Below are 22,892 nucleotides of genomic sequence, written 5' to 3' on the forward strand. Positions count from 1 at the left end.
CCAAACCAGTTTAAGCACAGACACCAACATCCAGCTGGTGCAGCATGCAACAACCAAAACCCAGATCTGATACTGCAGGACAGCAATACAGAAACCACAGCCACATGCCTGCTCCACCTGGAAAAAGGTTCTGTTTACAGGCAGCTTCCTAAAAGACGCAGAAGCTTCCAACACACCACCCATTTAGAGACAACACAAACTCAGGTAACGAAAATTTATTCTTTCAGTAAGTCAGTCAGCTCTTATGCAACCAGGGCAGAAGCTGTGGATGATTCACTAAAAAGAGAGGAGAGAAAAGAGAGAAATATTAATTACAGAGGCAGTTTTTCAAATTAGTTACCAAAAACAAAGTTTCAGTTAAAACTTTTAACGATCAGTTAACTACTACCAGCAGCTGAACCACTATTTAAAATTTTTTTATGGCCTAAGATTTCACTCTCCCTTTTACAATAAAAATCCTAGGGTGGCAGCATAAAACCCTATCTTTAAAAACCAGGCTGGCTGCACTTGAGTCTCCTTAGAGAAACAAGGCTAATCCTAACATCTACGGGAATTCTATGGTGGTTACCTCCCCTAGAGAAAAGGTACAAGTTACCTTCCTTTTTGTCATGGCTACTAAGCCACTTCTCACTAAGCTTTGAAAGTGATATGAACTATAAAAGTACCTGAGAACCAAGACCACAGTTTAAAGTGTTATAAAAATTGCCTGGTAGTGACTTAATTTGTTGAGATCATTATTTTTATCCAAGAGTTACAAACAAAAGTCATTTTGCCCAGGTAAAAGTTTCACTGATTTTTCAGTTGATTTTTTATGAAATACTTGCTCTCTGCTGCCTGGTGTGTGACACACACCTATCACAATGCACTCTTCACCCTCTGAATGACAGCCCCAGCTGTTATAGACAGTTTACAAGACCTTGCAGTTTTCAGTGCCAAGAGGAATGCAGGAGAAGACTTACTACTTCCAGTTGGGTGGCAGCACTCTCTTGGTTTTGTAGTAGCGAGCCAACCTATGGATCCTGCTCTCAATCAGAATCAGGCGGAACTTGGCATCTTTGTCCTGGAAAACAAAGTTACATGACAACGTTACAACTACTTGGACTTCTCAAGGTAGAATTCACATGAGATTCAGTAAAGCAAATGATCCACAGCTACTGCTAAAAACTTCACATTTCCATTACTATTGTAAAGTCAGAGCAGAACTAGCATGGTTTAAACACTGCTTTTATATTTCTTTTCACAAAGACCATTCTTGATCAAAATGCCTCCCCAGCCTCAGAAGTTGACTCAAAGGGGGACTAACAGCACACAGAGTCTTTGCTTTGTCACTGTATGTGAACTACTGTGTCACAGACACCGAGTTATCTCATTAAAGGAGCACTCACCTTTCTGTTTCTCTCAAGGTGCTTGCGAACAGCAACTGCCTTCTTGATCAAGTGATAAAGATCCTCTGGGAGGTCTGGGGCCAGTCCCTTGGATTTAAGGATCCTCAGAATCTTGTTGCCAGTAACGAAGCGAACCTGGGCAACACCGTGGGAGTCCCTCAGGATCACACCTGAAACACACATGTACATCTGACACTGCAAATAACAAACACACACGAAAATATCTGGTGAAACTGACCGCAGTTACACCTATCCAAAAAAAGGTCTCCAAGTTAAAAACCTTTCTAGTGGCGACTGAAGAAATGGCAGACAATGAGTGAGCAAAGTTCAACTCACAGAAGATGAAACATTTTATCTGGGAACACTTAAAGGACAACTGATTCCCCATCATGCTTAGGCAGGTAGCTCATGAGGTGTTCATCTTTTCCAATACTATTGGAAAATCTTCTTAAAACAGAACTCACTAAACCAATGTATTCAATCACTCTATGGATCCCTCTAGAAGGAATTCATACTGCTCTGAGGATTACAGTAATAAAAAAATTAATTTACAGCACCTACTCAGACGGCCCACATGACCAGATAAAGCTGTGTCAGGCAAACACTTCAGCTCTGGAAGGGTTCAAACCCCAGAATCAGGTCATGGTGTGGCTGCAGTGCCTGGCTCAGTAAACCCCACAGGGCTGCTGGTACTGGAAAATTTCCTCCAGGAAACTGGGCACACCAAGCTTCCCTATAACATCTATTAATGGCCATTCCTCAGGACAGGCTGTAAGATGAAACCGATGCTTGAAGTCTTCCACTTGAAAAAAACAAAAAACTAACCCACTGCCTCACCAAATATGCTCCCTGCAAGAACAACACACAAAATGTCCCAGTGCTGGACTGGCTGATCCTTGTGGCAGGATATTACCCTAGGACTCTCAGTGGTATCCACAGTGAACACAGGTGAACACCAGAAATGCTGTGTTCCCTTAGGACGTTATTTAATATAAGGTGAAGGAATAATTACAATATTACAGTCTGAAAAATGTGATCTGGTCTCCATTCAGGAGTGGTTTATAATCCTTACCAATCTGGGAGGGAGTCAGGCCTTTCTTAGCCAACTTGTAGATCTGTTCCTTTACATCATCAGACGTAAGTTTCAGCCACTAAAGAAAATTAGAAAAACAAAACCAACTGATTAACAACTACTTAATACAGAGGCACAGGCAAGCTACATGAAAACTTTTAATAAATGGCAGAAAGAGATGCCTTGTAATGCTTGAAAAAACAATCAAGAACTGAAATTGCACTTTCAGTGATACAGAAACTTTTAGGCATATAATAAATCTATAGTGCTAGTGAAATGTCAGGGGGGGAAGGCAGAAACAAAGATGAAAGTCTCCATTTAAGAAACTCCACAAAGCCGCCAACCAACTACTTTATTATCATTTTACTTTAACTGTCACAACAGAAGCACAAATCCAATGTTACAGACAAAAAAATGAACCACTGCCCTTGAGAAGAAATCCTTTACCTAGTTCCTTTGACAAATAAAAAATTGAGACCCGTTTAGCCACCTCTCAGTAAAGTACCAACACAGATAAGTGAAAAATCAGACCAGGTACACTAACTAATTTAAAAAAGAAACGAACATACCAAGATAGGACTGTGCCTTTTCCATTAATTTTATGTTAAACAATACAGATAAAGCCACTGCTTCCATGATTATTAATGGGAAAACAACACCAACAAGCTTTGTTTTCCTATTAGCTTACTTTTAATTGTATCTATTTAATTCCAGATTTTGTGTTCATGTTCTCATTTCGCTGTTTTTTACTCCATGCCTTTCCACATGCATCACAAATTCTTTTGCCAACTAAGAGATTCTCTCTTTCCTGAAGGAATGATCTTGCAAAGGAGGACCGAGAAAGTAATTTTAAGTGGAAATACCCTTAAAAGAACTAAGAGCACACCAAAATGACCTCGTTTAGTCCCTTAACCAACAAATTAGTTGTAAGTATTTTTAAAGGCAATCGATTTATTCTACGATAGCAAACTCTAGTGTGAAAGCATTGATTTAATCTCTAGGAATTATCAGCATACACACTCGAAGTATTTGAAGAAATACTTAAATAGAAAAAGGTACGAGATGAAAAGAGACTTCCTTGCCACATGAACCACCTGGCCAGGAAAAGACACTCGCTTTCTCTGTATACTAGATCATCTCAGAAACATGGAATTTTTAGGGTTGAGGGACTTCTGGAGATGATCTAATCCAACCCCCTCCCCAAAGCAGGGTGACCTAGAGCAGATTACAGAGGAGCACATCCAGGTGGGCTTTGAATGCTTCCACAGAGGAAGACGCCACCATCTCTCCAGGAAGCCTGCTCCATCACATGCCAAGCGAGCATTTACACAGGCCACAGCTTAAAAGCGATGACGCAAAATACTGCAGATCTCCTTTTCCCTCGCTCCGTGGGCAGCCCGAGCTGCGCTGTGGGTCCCAGAAGGTTCTGGGGAAGGTACTCACCGTGGGCACGCTGCGCCTGTAGGGCAAGGCCGACTGGGACAGGCCCTTTCTGCGGGGAGAAGCACATCAGACACTCAGCGCCCGAGCTGAGGGACTCGGCCCCGCGGCCCGAGCCTTCCCCACCCCGCCGCCATGTCCACACGGCCGCCCGCCTCCCTCGCCCTCCCCGCACGTGGCGGAACGCTCCCGCGGCACCCTTCCCGCCCCCGGCCCGGTTGGCGGCGCCCCCCGCTCCCTCTGAGCGGCCCCGGGCCGTCCCCCGGGCGCGGCCCCGGCCCGGCCTTGCGGCTCACCCGGGAGCGTGCATGCGGCCCATGATGGCGGCGGAGCAGAGCGCGGAGAGGGAGCGGCCCCGCCCGCCCGCTTCCGCAGGAAGCGCCGGCCCCGCCCCCGGCCCCGCCCCCGGCGGCGACAGCCAATCAGCGGCGCGCGCCCTCAGCCGCCCCGCCCCTTTCCCCAGAGAGCGGCCACGCGTTGGGTTTTATTCCAGAATAGTGTTTAATGTACGTACAGGAGAGTTAGGGAGTCACAGCCGACCCGCCCGACGCGGGGCCATATTGTACATCTTTATTATCGTTTAATTAAAGTATTTGGTTCTCAGAGATACACAGACGGAGGGCGCCGCCCTGCTCTCGCTGCCCTCCGGCCCCGCGGCGCGGCGCCGGGAAGGGCGGACACAGCGGGCCCGGGGCGGCCCTGGCCTTAAGGCAGGTGACGGCGGGTTCTGCACAACCCTGCACTTGTAAAAACACAGAAAAGAGCGTTTACCAAAGGTCGCACATGCGTCCAGAGACAGGCAGCTGTAGGTCGTACAAAGGCAGTAATAAAAAGTTCAGTGCAAAGTTGGAGGTTAGTAGAGGAAGAGGTCCTAGCGCAAGCTGCTGCTCTCACATACTAACACAAGGTCTGGAGGGACAACTACACCCCTGGCTGCAGGTCAAACGGTGCATTAAAGATTTTTTTTTTTCCTTTTCATTGAACAAGATATAAAAAGCTGTTAAAACTACATTTTCAAGCTATGTAGCATACCGGTAAATTCCATCCCAATCAAATATTTCCCTCTTTCACATCCATCTTGGTTTTTCTACATAGTATGGTAAATTCTTATTGCAACAATCAGGTTTTTTGTAACTGAGAATAGTGCAAAGAGGTGCAAGCTTGGTGCTGGTCCTCTATATGTGTGGAGAGGCCAAGGCCAAATCCCATAGACAACATAAAATCCATGACTATAAAAAGCTCCAGCCAGTGACGATTTTGATAAGGAAGGGAAAGGCACAAAATGAGTTAAGCTATGAAGAAGATTAAATCAGAAGTCAGGACATGTGCTAACAATAATACAGTACTATACTTTTTTTTTTTTTTTCAGTCCGGACAACTGTTAAAACTGCAAATCATTTTTTAAATGATTTTAGTTTAATTGTATTTTGTGCTGTAAGACACTGTGCTTTAATAGCAAACTGCAAAAAAGGCAGTCCATATTGCTTTCATTTTATTTCACAATGGAACGTTTCACAAAAACAGTAGTCTACTTTCCTGTGTTTCAGTGACTTGTGATTCTAATGATGGAATGGAGTAAGTCTCAAAAGCGTCAAGTGAGCAGGAAATATATCTAGTTAGTTATACAGTTTATTATTTACAGGCTATATACTAAATGAAAAATATGCAGAGGATGCCTACTACAACTGGGATTTGCTAGCGCCCATTAGTATTGGCCCAGTTTCTAACATTCAAGGTATCATTAGCTTTTTAATTGCAATAATTCCTATGAAATTGGACCGTGAATCATTTAGGCACCAGAAGATTCAAGTTTACTTCTCTCTTCTGTATTGAAGGGAGATTGGTCAATAGCAGGGGAAGGAAAATTTGGACTATAAAATAGGCTTTTAGTGTTGGGTAGATAGAAGGCTTTCCCTGTATTGTGTCCTCATTCATAGTTGCATATTTCACTTTAAAAGTTTGCTTCGAGATTTTGTACTAAAGAAGTGTGCAACTTCAGAGCTTTGCTGACACAGAACATGAACATCCTAAATCCCAAATAAGGTGAACAAAAAGGTGACACCTGTAGTGCAGAAAGCCCTAATAAACCAGTGGTATTAATGGGAGACAGTGACATTTGCATTCCACTGTTACCATGTATTCAAATCTAATGCTCCTTGGAATTAAGTATTTTAAGTGGGAGTAGTTCTTACTGGGAGTGAGAAATAGTTCACTGCTGTGAACTGCTAAAGGAAAAAAAAGCTAGCCAAGTTCCTCTCTCAAAGCTGTTAATTGAACTAATTTCTGGCCTGCAATTCATCCAGCAGTGGTGCTTTTCAACTAGAGGCCACCCTTTCCCTGGAAGCACAGATGCAAATGCCACTTTGGATTAGTGTTTGAATCTGTTCCACACTTAATCACTGCAGTATTGAAAGTTCTAGAAATTACAACAAAAACCCCCACTGAGAAGCTGGGCACATTTCCTACAGTACCACATTCAGCCATTCTTGTTTCAATCTTTGGAGACCATGGGTAGAAGATGGAACAGAAAAAATGTATTTTAATTTGAACAAATTGTGAAGATCAGTATAAGTGATGCTATTTGTAAATAACACATCCTGGGAAAAGGCTTCCAGTAGGACCTGCAAGGTATCAAATATGAGAATGTTCCCCCTTTATAAGGAGCTGAAAAGTTAATATGTATACATATTTAAATACCAGAAATGAGGTAAAAGATAAGCATTTGAATTATAAGGCACCATTATTTACAACTTCCACTATTGGCACTCACTCCAATAAGTCTCAGAGAAGCATGAATCTGGGATTAAATGTAATGCTAAGGAATTTTTCCAGCCCTTCAACCTTCATTTCTACAGGTGTGTATGCAGCCACCAAAATTTTACCTGTTGCTGTTTCTGTGGTGTCTCATTAGTAGTGGGAATGTAGTCCTCAAGTATGCAATTCCTTTGATGTTCTCCAGCATCGTGTCATAGATGACACAACAGCGGCAACAAATTAAAAGCAAAAATGCACTGCATCCACAGACCTAATGACTGAGTTATGGTTCAACCCACCAGCATGGTCAAACTGCTCACCTCACTTTCACTGATGGTTTAAAAACCCCTTCCTTTACCCACAACTCTTAAATGCGTACAAATGATGCTTTGATAACATCCCATGGGTATAAACCAGGTTTTTTTGCAATCCTCCAGATTAGGCTACCTGAACATTGGTCCAACTTATCTGTTGAAATGGAGAGTCCCTTGTTTTAAGATGTACAGGTTATCTTCAAGTAGGAAGATGCACAAAGCATGAGTGAATACAACTGTTCTGGTGTGGCTGAGTTCACAGATAGGGTACAGCAGTCAGTCGATACCAGTTAACAGTCTCCTTGCTCAAGTTGAAGTCCTTCAGTGGGAGTGTAATTCCACCCAGGAAGAAGTTCTCACGTAACGATTCCGCACTGAGCACACTTAACTGGAGCTCCCTCTGTTTCAGAGTCTCCATGCTGTATCCACTGTACACCAGCTAAAAGGTGAGAAGTCAAGAATGTTCTGGTTAGCCAAAAGGAATTACCCAGACTGCCCTTTCTTCTGACTGCCCAGCCACTGACAGGTATCTGAACTGCACATTATGACCATTCAGTACGTCCCTTTCTCAGACAACGGCCTGAAGGACACCCCTAGTTTACTTTGTGCTCTCAATGTGAAGTGTTTAAAAGGACTGGTGTTTTTTCACTGAAGTACTATTTACACTCCAAGACTTCTGAATTCATTTTTCTCCACATGATGAGTCAGTGAATCCAGGGCAGGGGGATTTTAGTTTAAGATTCTTTACCTTCTCCACATCAGTCCTCAGAGTCTGAGAAATTTCTGCTTACTTGTAGTAGCACACTGATCTAATTCAGTTGCTTTATATTTAAACAGGGCATGAATTTTTTAAAACAGTTCCTTTTCTGTTTATACACATTCACAGATTTTTTTTAGAAAATACTCTAATTACTGCTTAGAATAAGAGATTATAGCAAGCTATAGGAAGTTGACACATCAATTTTAACTTGCCATTTCATTGAAAGTTGGGTTTCTTGTCTTCCGGGAGATTTTGGTTTTGCGTTTGGATGTTTTGTGCGTGTCTGGAAGTAAGTAAGTTTTCACATAGGGATTTGGATCTGCACCATCTTCTGTAACCTACAGCCAAAGAAACAAGACAAGTTAGAAAACTAATGAGTGCATAACTGTTTGCATATTTATTTTCAAGTGTGTACACTTTGTAATCAAGCTAATCAAAAGCAACAGTTAGTTAAGCTGGCAGTTGGAAAATTTAGAGGGAAACAGAGAGTTTCACTATTCCTGCATCAATCTAAGTCAAGATGGTAATTGAGAAAATGGAGGTTTTGGCAGTCAGTGCAGTATCTCCACTCACCAGGTCTTTGATGTGCATCACCATGATAAATAGAGTGCTATTTCTATAGGATATGGATAGCTTCACTTCTCCTCCCACTTTGCCTGAGGTAGGACTTGATGGACTTGTATCTGAAATAACAGACAATCATTTCTTTTGTAATATTGGTACATCACTACTACACTGACTTACCACATATGGGAAAAAAATACAAGCCTCAGACCAAGTTAAGTTCCTGATTTTATTTCTAGATCCCTAACAGAGGCAAGGCTATAAGCTTTAAAGGTTTTTGCATTCTCTTGCAAGAACCAGCTTGGAGGATTGGAGTGAAAACCTGAATAATTTAGTCAAGCCATAAACAAGCCCCAGTGATCACACACATTACAGCAATTTTTGGTATGTATGTCCTTGAAACTGTACGTAGGCACATTTGCAAAGACAGTGATACAGTTTAAAATGAGAGAAAACTACAGTTAACTAAAAAAGATTTCAAAGATTTACACTGTAAATGTGCTGTACCACACCATTCAATTTATAAACATCCCTTACCTGCAGGTCTGGCTATTCCATCTATTCCTTCCACTTTGTCATCACGAAGTAACGGATGGAAAAAAGTATAAACAAGATCACACTAAATTTGAAAGAAATGTTACATGTTAGTTTAACTGTTAAAAAGCACCAAAACTTGAAAACCAGCACTTGATTTAAATTATGTGTACTCACTTCTGCCACCTCTGGAGAACTGTTCATCAGGCTCTGTATGTAGCTGTTGAGCTCCACTTTTCTTTTGGCTGCTACATCTTTGATATGTGTTCTTCCCAGAACCATCTTATTAGGAAAGCTACACGAGAAGAGCAACACAGAGTTTTCAGTTAATTTATCAGAAGCAAGTACAGTAGGATTCCACTGTCATTTCTATCCTGAAGTTTCCAGCCTTTTTTTTTTTTTTTTCCCCCAATCTTGAGTGGAAACACAGCACACTGATACATTATGACACTCCAGAAAAGGCAATGAAATATTTATAAATAATTATTATATGTGATATGACACACAGACCACAACATTGAGATGCTCCTCTGGATCTCCTCCTTAAAACTGAGAGACAACTGTTTTCTCTCTGAATTGCCAACTTTGAGGTCTAGCTTGCCCTTCAGCAGTTTTGTCTCCATTTCAAGCTATTTCTTCCTCCACCCAGCTGGGAGCAGTTTTGTTGCTTTTGTAATAGTGATGAGTGAGTTAGGAACATACCCTGGTAACTTCCAAAGAGGAAAGAGAATGCCAAGTTTGTTGTGGAGCTCCTGGAACTCATCAAATGTTCGGAAGACAAACGTTGGCTCAACTTGCCCTTCTCTCAAAACTCTCACTACATAGATCTGCCCAAAACACAAAAATAATAGCAGTTTATGTAAAAGTATTATAAAATGGCTTAACAGCAAAATTTTCTTCACAATCAACTCTTTCTCCTATAGTAATCCTCCTCCTGAATACGTATCCCATTATTACATCCCCTATTCCACCATTTGCATTTCATGGTAGAGTTAGAGTTATAAATAGCCCTTCATGCAAAGTAACATCACATGATCTTCCCATAAGGTAGAGCCACAGCTTAGAGAAGGATGATGAAGGTAGGTAAAGCTGAGCTGGGCACACTCTCCCTTTGAAGCTGATTGGAAGTTCATACCAGGTATACAAAACATTAACATTGGTGCAGGATTACATTGAGACATGTATCTGTGGGGCCAGAACTATCACAGAACCCTTCAGGGTTGGTTTTTTTTTTTTTTTCAATTTAATTCCCTCCTGATTCTAAAGGATTCCACTTGTAAAGTGATAACTTGATGAGAGGATGCAAGTGCACTGCATTATACAAAAAGAATTTTTTTAAAGTACTGTGGGTACAGTCCCAAGATATATTCACATAATTCAAGGGAAATGAAGTTTGAGAGCGGCACAGGAAATTCAGTTCAGTGGCCTCATTTTATGGGTGGAGGAGTAAAATTCATAACATATAATTTAACTTTAAAATCTAGACAGAATCTAGACCATCCTAACAGTTCCTGGAAGAGGCAAGGCTGTTCTGGCTTAAACAAGGAATTCTCAAATACATTTACTATACAGTGATTCAGTACAAAGCTCTTCACTCCCAGCATTAGTCAGATCTGGTTTACCTTCCTTTGCTGGTGTCTTACCAGATTAAGACATGTACAGCAAACACAGCTTGGAAAGAGACGTACATTTGCATCTATCAATATACCTCACTTCATAAAAAAGTTCAGGACTTTTTGTATGTAACTTGAGCTGGTTAATCCAGTCCAGCAAAAGCAGTAGAGAAATAAAATAACTAAAAAAAATTGAAGGTTGCACATCTGCATAGGAAAACAAATATAACATCTCAAAGTGTACCCAGGTCTATTAAAATCCTGAGGGCAATTTGCAATGGTTGGTGCCCCTAGTAGGACTAAGAGTGTAAGTGCCTTAGTACAGGAAACAAAGATTTTACTTAGGAGGAACAAATCAAACTTTAATGGAGGGTCAGACCAAAACCACAGTGCCTGATTTAACGACTCCTACTCAGGAAGGAGCCATTTTACAGAAGGCAGCTACATAAAAGCCCATCAGCATGACTCAAATTCCTGTATTTTAAAATAATCTCCACCAACACTACTTCAGCCCTTTCTACTCCCTTCTAGATGCTTTTCAAGAGGTGTTTTCATCTTGAAGGATATCATGGGATGCTAGAAATGCCAGTCTGTACTCTAGCAGTGCTGTTGCTGATTTACCCTGGCCAGCAGCTCAGCACCCACACAGCTGCTTGCTCACTCCCACCCCCTCACCAGTGGGACAGTGGGGAGAACAAGAGCAAGAGTGAGAAGATCTGTGGGCTGAGATAAAGACAGTTCTGGGGAGGGAAGGTGACGCAAGCCAATCACCACAGCTCACAAGCAGATCCATGCTCAGCCAGTTCCCAAACTGCCACCTTGGAAGACAACCCTGGTCCTGTCCCCTGCTTTCTTCCTACACTCACAGTTTTTATTGCTGACAGACACATTATACACTGTGGAATATCCCTCTGGCTGGTTTTGGTCAGCTGTCCCTGCTGTGTCTTGTTGGAAGAAAATGCACCATTATCTTCCCTGAGTGGAAACAGCTCCCACATACTTACGTAATGTTTATCTGGGTTGTATCTCTTCTGATACGTAAACACAGACACTTGTTTGATTCGGCCGTCTTGTTTGAGAGAATAGGTTTTAGCAGAAAACGACAGGATGGGCTCATCATTAGAAGGCAGACCTGAGAAACGCAGCTGAGCCAAGTTGTGAATGAAGAAATTGAACTTAGTGGCAACACTTCCCAGACTGGATTCGATCAGTCTAGAAAAAGAAAATGTCAAAACACACAAAAGTAGTTCTGTCAGTGCATCAGACTGAAGTGTAAGAAAAATAAACTCTATTTCTTACTGAGAAAGAAAAGATTCTTAAGAATGATCAATTGGCTATATAAATAGTATCATACCAACATTTAATACCAGACTCAGTATCCAAACTTTGGAATAGGTTTTTATGAAGATGTGAAGGCTTTCCAGATATGCATCCAACTCTGGAGCCCTGGCAAGACACAGACCTGTTGGAGCAGGTCCGGAGGAGGGCGACAGAAATTATCAGAAGATGAACACCTCTCCTGTGAGAACAGCCTGAGAGAATGGGGATCGCTCAGACGAGAGAAGGCTCTAGAGAAATCTTACTGTGGCCTTTTAGGGGGAGGCCATTCCTACTTACAGGGAACTTACACAAAAGATGGGGACAAACATTTTAGCAGGACCTGTTGTGAGAGGACAAGAGATGAAGTACATGACAATAGATTCAGATTAGATATAAGAAAGAAAATTTTTCTACAGTAAGAGCAGTGAAACACGGGAACAGGTCGTTGGGACAGATCTCTGAGGAAATTAATCTAGTTGAGGATGTCCCTGCTCATTGCAGGTGGACTGGTCTTGAATGGCCTTCAAAGATCCCTTCCTACCAAAACTTTTCTACAATTCTAAGTTGCAAGCCACTGGGGTTTCCCCTGTGTACCTGAAGTACAGTAACACTTTTTGAACATTTAGCAACACCTCGGTTACACTGTATGCACTCCTCCACTTACACTGGGGCATCATCCCTCTCACCCCAGTGTGCAAAAGCACTTCTCCAAGAGAGAACCTCTTTACAATGCAATCATATACTCTGCTATTAAACAATTTAGAATGTATTCAAAATGTAAGCGTTGAACAGCCAGACAGAATTACTCTCAGCACTTGAACCCAATTTTTCACACAAGGTCACCCCTAAAATCTGCAAGGTATTTTAGCACAAGCATTACTCTTATATGGAATTGATCTTAGTTATGTAGCTAACAGATATGTTATGATTGTACAGTGTAACCATCAACTTGTACAGACACGTTTGTGACTATCCCTAGTACATTTTTTTCCAATCACAAATCTCCCATTAAGTGGATGATGCTGGGAGATATTTTAGTTTTCCCTTATTCAGTACCTTGTAAAGAAAATGGTGGCTTCTGCATCTGTTGTTTGTGGCTGGAGAGCATCCTGGACATACTTCAAGTCCTGAATCCCACTTAGTTCTGGTAACCCAGAAGAAAGCATCTACAAGGAATTGAAATTTAGTTTTAATGCAATAAACCTAGTATGATTTTATACTGAAATGATCAAGACTTAGACCCTCAAATTCACTTGTAGCTACACTATATTTTAAATACTAACAGCAATGGACAACAAGTACTTATAATCAACAGTTATTCACTATTTCTGCTGAATTGAAAGCAGTTAAAAAGGTCTTTGCTGCGTGATTAGTGGTAGTGTATTAGTTTTAAATTTTCAAGAAAGTGGTAGGCAGTAAAAAAGCTTAAAAGACTCCAAATAAAGCCTCCCAAAAAGTAGATCAGATATTTATGGTGTTTAAAAAAAGCCTGCATGATGAATTTCTGCAGCATAAAAAGCACAGTTTTTAATACAACCCAGCACGACAGATCTATAAAGTTTCAGTGTGAATGTGAAAAATGATTACCAATGAAAGTAGGTTAAGGAAGAGGCTGGCGTGTTTCCTTATCAAGTTGTAAGCTTGGCAACAGAGATCCACAAACAGCTGAAAGCGAATTGTGGGTTTTTCCCCGCCATTGATGACATAAGCCATATCTGACGTCAGCACAAAGGGAGCTCGATCCCTGTTCAAAAAGCACAGAATTGTGAGTTTATCATAAGGTCTCTTCATTGCTATGGGCTTCCTGCTGCCCTCCATGCCCACCCTGAAGTAATTACATTCAATATCCCATTAATGCTTTTAATGGAATATTTAATGTAATTTTTTAATATTTGGTTTATATTTTTTAACCAAATGTGTTTGGGTTGGGTTCCTCTCCCCAGTGCTGGCCTCAGGTTACACAGCACATCCAATCATACTGGACCTACAGCAGACCTCCCAGAGCAACACTTGGAAAGAAAATCACTTCATTCTCCACACTGCTTAGGCAGAGACAATACCTTTTAAAGCTACCAAACATTTGCGCATGTCCCAAAAACTTTCCAAAGTCGATGTGAAACATGTGCCCAGTGTTCCGGAGCATTATGTTATCGTTGTGGCGGGTCACAGATTCCCAGGACATAAGTGGCTACACAGCACCCTGCACAAGAGTAGATAAAGTTTTCTGAAGCCTGGGAGGGAGAGAAAAGAAGTGAATTGACATCAAATATTAGTGGAAAAATGTAATTCATGCATTCAACAGTCAATCTTGATGAGTGCAAATCCAACAGACCCTAAATTTGCCACTTTTTTTCCAAATACCATTCTTCCAACAGTTAGCTTTGCTGTATCTCTTGATAGCCCACTCTCCAGCAAAAACAGATATTTTGTTTTTATATACATGAAAGAGAAAGAGGAGTTGAAGACAAATCACAAAACTACATTAGCAAAGGAAAGGGTACAGAACTTGCATTTCCAGTGTACTGTAAAGGCATTATAGCCCCCAAAAATTTTAATTTCTGGATCTCGTGTACAGGGAGAGGCCACTGCTTCTGAACCACAATTAAGAGTGGTCACTACTACCCCCTCTCTTAAATTTAAAGTACATTTTTTTGTATCCAATAAAAAGCCTTGAAGAGAATCCTGAAAATCCATCTGGCTCCTTTTATAAAGGGAATTTAATTTGCTCCTTTCAAGTACAGAAAAAAAATTCTGAAATACACAAACGGAAAATTTCAATGGAAGACCTGGAATATGAATTTCATTCTTTCATCAGATTGTTCTTAGCCCTTTTTAAAAAATCTTAAAAAAAACCAAACAAACCAAAAACAACACTGCTTAAAAGTTACCTTTTCATACTCCTCCTCTGTAGGATTATACTTCCGCAACCATTCAGCCAGAGGCTTGTCCTTAAAAGAACCTGTCACTCCATATTCCACTTGAATTTTCCTAAGTGTATCTGAAGCAGGAACAAGCTCTACCATGCCTTGATATAAAATAAATAAAGTCTATTTAGTTCTCTCTAAGTTATGTAGCGTTTTATTATTCAGTAGAAACTTTCCTAACAATGATGAGTCCTACAGCCTCAGACCAACCTTCAAAACCCAGTCAGGGGCACAAACATTCTAGTAGTCCCCTAAGCATTCACAGACTGTTACAAATAAACCATGAAACACATGTAACAATCCAACTTGGCTTACTTTTACTACAACTAGAAGTTACAGTTGCTACAATGCACATTTAAGTTATATTTGAATTATTAGTTTCAGTCACAGAAACTCCAATTAGACGTCTAATTTGGGCAAAATACTTGATGCTGACAATCATACACACTGACAGTGAAATAATCTAGTAACTTTATCTGCTGTCAAGTGTTGAAAAGACCAGACATTGGCTTTATATGTGGCCTTACTTTGGAGATATAATTTACTAAAAATATTTGTATAGCTAAAATCACAAAATGGAAACATTTAGTTGATTAACAGAATTCACTTTTATCTTGGCAAAGCTACTAAAGATACATCTGTAATTTACATCCATTTACTTTTCCCCTTTAATCTTTGAGTACACTTAAGGACACTAATATTAGCAGCAAGAAAAAAAAAAAGGCTACATAAAGCATCATTCAGAGTAGAGGAAAAGCCATCTGTTTCTCTAAAAAGCAATTCTCACATAGAATAGAAGCTTTTTGCTTAGTTTTGCAACCTAGATTTCCATCTTTTCCGTGTATTTAGAGTTTTGGTCATGCGTTCACCTGACTGAGAAATATTAAGCTATTGTTTATCCTCTGAAATATTTGGTTTCTATTGCTAGCTCTACAGAATTAGCTAAAAGTAGCAAAAAGCATGTTCAAGGTGCAGGCAGTATTTGCACTCAGAGTTCTGTACCTCTTGCAAACCCCAGAGACAGCCGCTATTGCCAAGGAACTTTCACCAGCCATGACACTACTCTGGGGGACAGTGTGTGTGCATGGCAAGGGCTGGCTCAAATTTTCTTCTTTTTGCACATTTCAGTACAAGAACAATACTCCCTGACTCAGCTGCACCAGATTCCAAACACTTCAGCATTTTGGTTGTGCAATGGAATGCTTTCACCATAATTAAACTTTCAGAATTAGGATTACTGCAGCACCATTATTTTCTTGTGTTGCAGTAAGAGCATCAGAGCACCTTAGCTTTATCACTGTATTTGTTTGTTCCACTGTTCATTGACAAAAGATGCTGAAAGAAGAACATTTGAATGCCACAACAGCCATGAGGAAATTCAGAACAATCTAACTTGTTATACTCTCAAGTACTGAAGTTCCTTGCAGTGGAACTGTTCCTTGGGGCACCTTCTGCCCAGAGGTTTTTCACTATCAGCATGACAAGAAATTGAAGGAGGGGAGCAAAGATGAAAGGCAGCATCTGTTTTAGCACCTCTGTCTTTTCCATTGAGAGACACTTGAAGATAACCATCCTTAGATCTAGTCCCTCCTGCAGCCAGATCTTATCCATGATCTTAATCATTTGTAAAGCCAACATATCTGTCTCAGATCTTCTCCAACCTTAAATGGAAAAAAAGTTAATCAGTGACATACTAAACTTAAAAGAGAAACAGGCTACAATTAAACTTTCACATGTGGTAGATTTTTATGCTTTATGGCCTGTTCTCATGTTGCTTTCTAGATACACAGGAGCAAACTCATGTAGTAACTAAGCTTATTGGTCTATGCTAAAATTAATTGAGACCAATGAAATAGTGATTATTATTCAACTTCTTTTCTCCATGACACATGTAAGGCCTACCTTAAACATCACATTAATTTCTTCTCCCAGTGGGTCTGCATTTATCAGCGCAACTTTGAGTGGTACTGCATTGGAGCTGAAGAAAGAACAGGCCTGCAAGTAGATTAGTGTCAATGGTCAGAAAGGACTATTCCTGCTAGCCCAGAAAACAAGACATTCTGACAACAAGCAGGTTTGACACACAATGTGTCTATTCAGACTTTTAACATTTCAATTGTGGTGAATATGTGCTGCCTCTGAATAACGAGCCCTTTGGCTATTATTTGTTGAATTCTTGTACAAAAGCCAACAGTGTTGCACAGTGACGTTTTATACATTCTGAAGGGAAGAGTGAAACATGAATAAATATTTTATCAGCAGCTTTTTTTTGAAACACAGAAGATATTAAAAATGTGTATTTGTGTGTTTCACTGTATCTTCTATTTATCTGCTTTCAAGTCCCTGCTGATGATTTAATAGTTACAGTAGAGAAGGAAAGTGAGATGAGCTGTCTCTCAAACACAGGATTCGTTCAAGCGTTAACAAACTTTTAGGTTTTCAGTCATGCATGATGATATAATCAAGACTGTGGTTGAGCAGATATTGTCAAACCTTGCAGAGTTCTGGAAAAATAATGTACCTGCTTCTCCTACATTACTTGCTGGATCTTCACAATACAATAAGCTACTGCCTCCTTCCCCAGCATCTCTGGACACAATCAGTAACAGGTCGCTCCATGTGTTTCACAGTATTTACTCACTGCTTGAACTTTATATTCTTGGTCAATGTCCTCTTGTGATTACTAATGCACACAGGACTTTTTCATGCCCCTCTCTGAGTAGTGCTTTGCTATAACTAGGATTGTTGGTCTCAGGGACAGAGTCTGAAGGTGTAATTGGTTATTGCAGATACATGTCTTTATTTTTTAACACAATGCCTTTGTTGGTTTACACCATTTTGTACACATTTTATCTTTGCTCAGTGAATTTTGCTGCCTTATTCAATCAGCATTTTTGATCAAACCCCACCTCCACAGCACAAAGAGCTTTCAATCACTTAAAGTGATTTTTTTTCATTTGTAAAAGCTTTACCTAGATGTAATTTTTACAAAAGGGTTTTGAAACCCTGAATGTGCAGTACCTTAATGTTTAACTCTTTTGCCACAAGACTGGGATTGAGAGGCAAACGGCATTTGTTCTTCAAGAAAAACAACTGCACACGCTCCATGCCATTCTGCAAGGCAACCTGCAGACAAAAAGAAAAATCAGCTGACATTTTCCTAACTGAAGCATCTACAGAAAACCTCTGGACAAAGTTACCCCAAAGGCATTATTTTAACTCCTCAATGTCAAAAGAATGCTAGAAACTCTTGCTGCTGGCTTAGCTATTAAAAATACCTAAGCCTAGCAATGTAACACTCATTGCACGTTTGTGGGGGTTTTTTTGACTGAATCAGATGACAGCATCCCACTCCATCAAACTGTAAGTTCTATTATCAGCAAAAAACCAGATCCATTTTTTTTGCATGATGAGATTATTCTTCAGCAGTAAAGTTTCCAATTCATTTCCAGTTGATCAGACACAGAAACCAGCCTATACTATCTTGCCCTATCACCTCACCACTTGTTTCAGATGACAAACTTGACAAAAGCAACTTAATGCAAAGCATTAAGCTTTGCAGAGCAACAGGTTCATAAATCTTCCTATACATTTACATAACATTTTTAATTTAGATAAAAAAGACAATTAAGTGGATTAGTTCTGAATTAAAAATACATACACACCTGCCGAGCAGATCCACTTGTTTGCTTTACTCTTTCTGCTACCATTCCAAAGAGCTGCACTAGCCTGGTCTGCTTCTCCAGCTCTTCCTCAGCCTTTTTCCACAGACTGATAGAAAAGCTCCAAGAATTTGCTCATACCTTACACCAAACTTGGTATCATACAGCGTATCCTTAAGAAGCCTGAAATAAAGGATATAAGTTAAATTTTCCTATGGAAAATACAACAAGCAATGCAATATTAAGGCATTAAAATATTTTAATGAATTAGTACTACATATGTCTGAATTTACTGATACACAGGATAGAAAAGACAAGATATTTGTGTTTTGCATAGGCACTGTCTGTTCTTTCGTTTAAAAAAAAAAAACAAACAAAAAAAAACCCAACCAACAACCAGGATCTACATTCTCTATAATCACCATTCCTAACAGTCATTGTTATGTTATTGAATGATGATGTTAAGAAGGATTTTTTAATCTGGAAATATTAATCTTGAGGCACACAAATTACAGGAGCAATGGAACAAAGAACCCTTACCAGTACAAGTAGTGTGCAATCCGAATGCTTCCCAGTGCCCGAGCCAAAAGAAATTTCACAAGAGCACTGTCAAGGTAGGTTTCATACTTCAGTGCCTAAATACAATGGAAATTACATAAATCAGGTCTGCATTTAATTCTTGATGAAGACTTACTTTGTGACTAATGCACAGACAGAATTACCACAAATACTTGGACAGTCACAGAGTGATTATTTATTCAAACTGTTTCCCCTACTGAGCATTACAGTTAGAGGCACACAACTGCACTTCTGCCTCTATTCAGAAGCAATTCCTTTGGGTTTTCAAGATCCAGAAAAATTCAAACCTCTGTGTAGGCAGAGGTCTTACCTGTACAAACTGAGGGAGGAAATCTGTTAACTCATCATCACTCAATGTCTCTATCCAGTTCACAGCTGTATTTCGTACTTCCTGATCTGCAAACCTAGAAAGTCACCACAAACCCACATCAAGTTTTCTCTGCTCATGTAGGATTTTTTTCTTATTCTTTTTCTGAGATCAGCTAGATAGAAAAGCAACCATATAAAGTATTTAAAAGCTGAATAGGGGACCTTCAAGTAGGAGGCCCTTCATCACATAAGATGCAACTGCATGTCCATGTTTAGGATAAGCACACCCAAAACCTCTCAAAACTCTGGCTGTATAAACTCCTGTCCTGTTGCATGTTAAACCTCAGAACCCTAACCACTGTTACTGTGCTTTCACTCACTATATGATTTGGTTAAGCCTGCATCATTAAGGAAGTACGGGGTTCTTTTAAAATTCTAAAAATATTTAACTTTTGCTACAAGAAATTCAGCATTTTTTTCTCACAGACCACCACTGCAGGACCTTTTACTGAAGAAGAGTCACTTAATGCTGAACAAAACACAGAGAGTTTATTTATACTAGTTTTCTTACTTTGAATCAAGTAGTTCCAGTGCAGCTAAGGGTGATAAAGGAGGCCACCGCTGAAGTAATGAATATATTTCTGGAAGACTTGCCCAGTCCCAGTGAGGGGCACTGACCAGTATTTTTGGTAGGCAATTAGGATGGCTATGACAATAATGTCTCTTCTCCCACAAAAATTCTTTATCTTCTTTCGACAGCCTGCAGACAAGAGCATTTCAGTTTATAATGCATATGACAAACCATCACCTGAATAACCCCAATGCCACTGATGGTTGTATTCATATAGATAATTTAACACACAGAATGGAATGACATTGAAATGACTCTTTCCTCCACGAAAGTCAAAACAAGAAGTCAAATAAAGCCTCAGACATTAAGGAAACATATGCTCAAATTTATAATTTGGGCAGCACAAAATTAAGTTTTAGCATAATCTGAAATAAACCAAAACCATCAATGTTAATTCGGTGCAGATGAGTAGGAAATGCCAGAAAAGCTTCCATGGCACACAAACAGCCACTGCTGAGACTGCCACTGCTCCCTGGAACTGAGAAATGTTCCAAGCAGGAACAGGTGACTATAACAGGCAGGCAAAGAGGCAGCAGTCTCGAAGCAAGAAACTTATTATAGCACCAGCCATGGAAACCACAAGGAAATTCATTAAGTCAGTTCCATGATTTCACATGTTTAATTCAATCTCTTGTTTAAATCCCTACAGGTCTTGAAATATATTGAAAAAAAATACAGAAACTTAAGAATATATAGGCATTCCACTTGAGCTACAAATTGTCATGTGCAAGAAGAGCCTAGCTGGAAGAGATGGACATACCCAATGGTGGTATCCTTGGAGAGAATAGCAAGGAGACGTTCTCTCAATGGTTTTTCTAATGTTTCTACAGAATGATGCACAGTAGTCTTTGCAGCTTGAGGCATTTTATACTCAATATCAAAAGCATGGGATGGGAAGTCAATCTGGAAAAAAAAAGAAAAAAGATGATGCAAATCCTTAAGTAGAGAAAGCTCACCTTTCCAGCAATCTCAGATGCTTGGATATCTGAACTCTTTGCTTCTACAAGTGCAACAGTCCCCAGATACTGCTGGCTGAAATTTTTTTTCCATCTTAATTTTTCTGCATGACTATGGTTCCTAAATGTACAGCTGTGTTATTGCACAATGCAGTGGCTGCAGCACTCATCAGAAGAGAAGTGAGAACGCTTAGAGCAGAGATAATCACAGAACTGTTCAAACCCACACCAGTGGTTTCCACTCAACCACTGACTCAGGCATGTTTTGGGACTACTGAGCAATGCCTAGTAAGGCACTTACTCTTTGGAGGGAAATTTGAGCTCTGAATGGAGAGAGAGAGCTTCTTTGTGTAAAGGAGCTGGAATTGCTACTGCTTGTGTCCAAACAACTCCCATCTCGGCACACATTCCTATGGATTGCTTTCAAAAACATCCTTTACCAGTACTGACAGCATGTAATGCCAAAGCACATCTGATTTCTCTTACTTCCAGACAGTTATTCAATAACAGATTTGTACAGACTTCCAGGGGCTTCCCATTCTTTGCCCTTACACTTTAGTAATCACTATTCTACACTCACTTTGAAATATTAGCAGTATACTTTCCCTCTCCCTAAACATTCATCTAATATGAGTTACAAGTCACAATATTCAGACTAAGATAGAGTAAATCAGAATTATGTATCACCTGCAATACTACTCTTTCCATATTTCCTTTCTTACTGGTCACCCCTGACACATGATGTGGATGTGACGAGGTCCACAGTTGCAACAGCTTTGTCCCACAAGTTAGCAATCTGAGAAAAAACATGTACAGGTTATTAGCATCACAGTCTGTTTACTTCACCAAGATAGTAGCTGTCAAATTAATTAACTGATTTTCAGTGGCTGTCATCTGTACTTTATGTGCTTTAAAGGGCTGCACACACCTTTTAGGTGGAAAAGGCAAAGGTGAAAGTTCAGGGTTGATTTAGTTGACACAGATAAATTAGATGCTCCCTGTTCTTTTAAGTCAGAAAAGGAATACTGTTGCCTCTGAGAAAAAAAACTGAACACAAACACACCTCCCCCTCTCTTAGCTTCTAGAAAAAAGGCCCAGGTATATGAATCTTACAGGCATCACCATTTGCTTAGACTTTCCACATTACCAGATTCTGCAAGGGCATATCAAATGATATTTGCATTTGCCAGTGTATTTCCAACATTAATACCATTTCCAACTGTAGTAGGGCACAACAGGCTACACTTCATAAATAAATTAAGTGTTGAATGTTAGGTACAGTAAACTTCTATCATCACTTTTCAAACGAAAATGTTGCTCTAAGACTGCTTGAAGGCCAAACCTTAGGTATATTTTGAAAGACATTTTAGGGTTTATATGTATTTCAAATAAAGAACAAGCTGTTATATGTGAATATTGATTAACTAGAAGCTCGTCATGCCATTAAAGATTACCAAATTGTGCCACTAAAGCACAACTGAACAGCTTATTCTTTTAAATAATTCTCCAGTTTAATACAGTTGCCACAGCCTTCTATCTCATCCTCAAGTAATGAGTTTTAAGCCACTCCACATTTTAACTTGGCCATGGATTCTTCCAAAAACACATACAAAACCAGTTTTGTTCTCTCTATATTTCAGTCGCTTTCAAGTTTTAGCTCCTGCCTGACATTGATGCTATTTTCAACTGTAACTGAAATATCTGGCTACCAAGTTTAATTACCTAGTCTGGATTTAATTTATGTGGTCTGCAAGACTACTAAGCATCTCTACAGCTGCTATGTACAGGTTACTCAGCAAGCTCTGCAGCAACACGCACCACAGCAGTGCTCTGCATAAACAGAAAATACAGTTTTCTCCCAAACTCCTATGAGAATACCATGAAGACAAAATAAATTTGAATTTAAATCAAAAGCTGTGTTTTCAAGTACTGTGAAATGTGGAATTTAGATAGGAGACCGAAATGCAGCATTTAAACAGAAGGTTGAAATAAGCATAATTTATGAAAAGAAATCCAAGCTTTGGTGGAGACTGAAAGCAGCTGCAGGCCATCTTTGCAATGCAGGAAATCCTAAA

General features: G+C 39.9%; 2 protein-coding genes across 2 annotated transcripts in view; both read right to left on the bottom strand.

Annotated features, from left to right (window-relative positions):
- Positions 1–200: 200 nt before the first annotated feature.
- Positions 201–4,275, bottom strand: RPS13 (ribosomal protein S13). The gene is made up of 6 exons (XM_066320828.1): positions 4,194–4,275; positions 3,901–3,949; positions 2,458–2,536; positions 1,386–1,555; positions 960–1,060; positions 201–276 (listed from the first exon to the last, which is right to left on the bottom strand). Exons 1-6 carry the CDS (start codon positions 4,214–4,216, stop codon positions 243–245), a joined length of 456 nt encoding a protein of 151 aa, XP_066176925.1. The 5' UTR covers positions 4,217–4,275; the 3' UTR covers positions 201–242.
- A 104-nt stretch (positions 4,276–4,379) lies between these two features.
- Positions 4,380–22,892, bottom strand: part of PIK3C2A (phosphatidylinositol-4-phosphate 3-kinase catalytic subunit type 2 alpha) — a 50,639-nt gene continuing 32,126 nt past the window's right edge. Inside the window, 24 exon segments of the mRNA XM_066320829.1 lie at positions 4,380–7,404; positions 7,938–8,063; positions 8,299–8,408; positions 8,827–8,908; positions 9,001–9,118; positions 9,526–9,650; positions 11,441–11,648; positions 12,813–12,922; positions 13,344–13,500; positions 13,817–13,917; positions 13,919–13,987; positions 14,645–14,781; positions 16,214–16,228; positions 16,231–16,323; positions 16,326–16,341; positions 16,583–16,675; positions 17,702–17,806; positions 18,346–18,434; positions 18,437–18,525; positions 18,883–18,977; positions 19,232–19,325; positions 19,802–19,990; positions 20,622–20,764; positions 21,505–21,613. Coding sequence (XP_066176926.1) covers positions 7,222–7,404; positions 7,938–8,063; positions 8,299–8,408; positions 8,827–8,908; positions 9,001–9,118; positions 9,526–9,650; positions 11,441–11,648; positions 12,813–12,922; positions 13,344–13,500; positions 13,817–13,917; positions 13,919–13,987; positions 14,645–14,781; positions 16,214–16,228; positions 16,231–16,323; positions 16,326–16,341; positions 16,583–16,675; positions 17,702–17,806; positions 18,346–18,434; positions 18,437–18,525; positions 18,883–18,977; positions 19,232–19,325; positions 19,802–19,990; positions 20,622–20,764; positions 21,505–21,613 — 2,656 coding nt within the window. The 3' untranslated portion in view covers positions 4,380–7,221.

This window comes from Sylvia atricapilla, chromosome 6, assembly GCF_009819655.1.
Source record: "Sylvia atricapilla isolate bSylAtr1 chromosome 6, bSylAtr1.pri, whole genome shotgun sequence".
NCBI classification, from domain to species: Eukaryota; Metazoa; Chordata; class Aves; order Passeriformes; family Sylviidae; genus Sylvia; species Sylvia atricapilla.

What these genes read in the sequence shown, in the direction of transcription:
- RPS13 (XM_066320828.1), bottom strand. Translation starts at nt 4,216, where the DNA reads ATGGGCCGCATGCACGCTCCCGG. An exon ending in CCTGACTCCCTCCCAGATTG is followed by an intron (nt 1,556 to 2,457) that starts GTAAGGATTATA and finishes TGTGTGTTTCAG; the next exon opens with GTGTGATCCTGAGGGACTCC. An exon ending in CTGCCACCCAACTGGAAGTA is followed by an intron (nt 277 to 959) that starts GTAAGTCTTCTC and finishes CTCTCTTTTTAG; the next exon opens with TGAATCATCCACAGCTTCTG.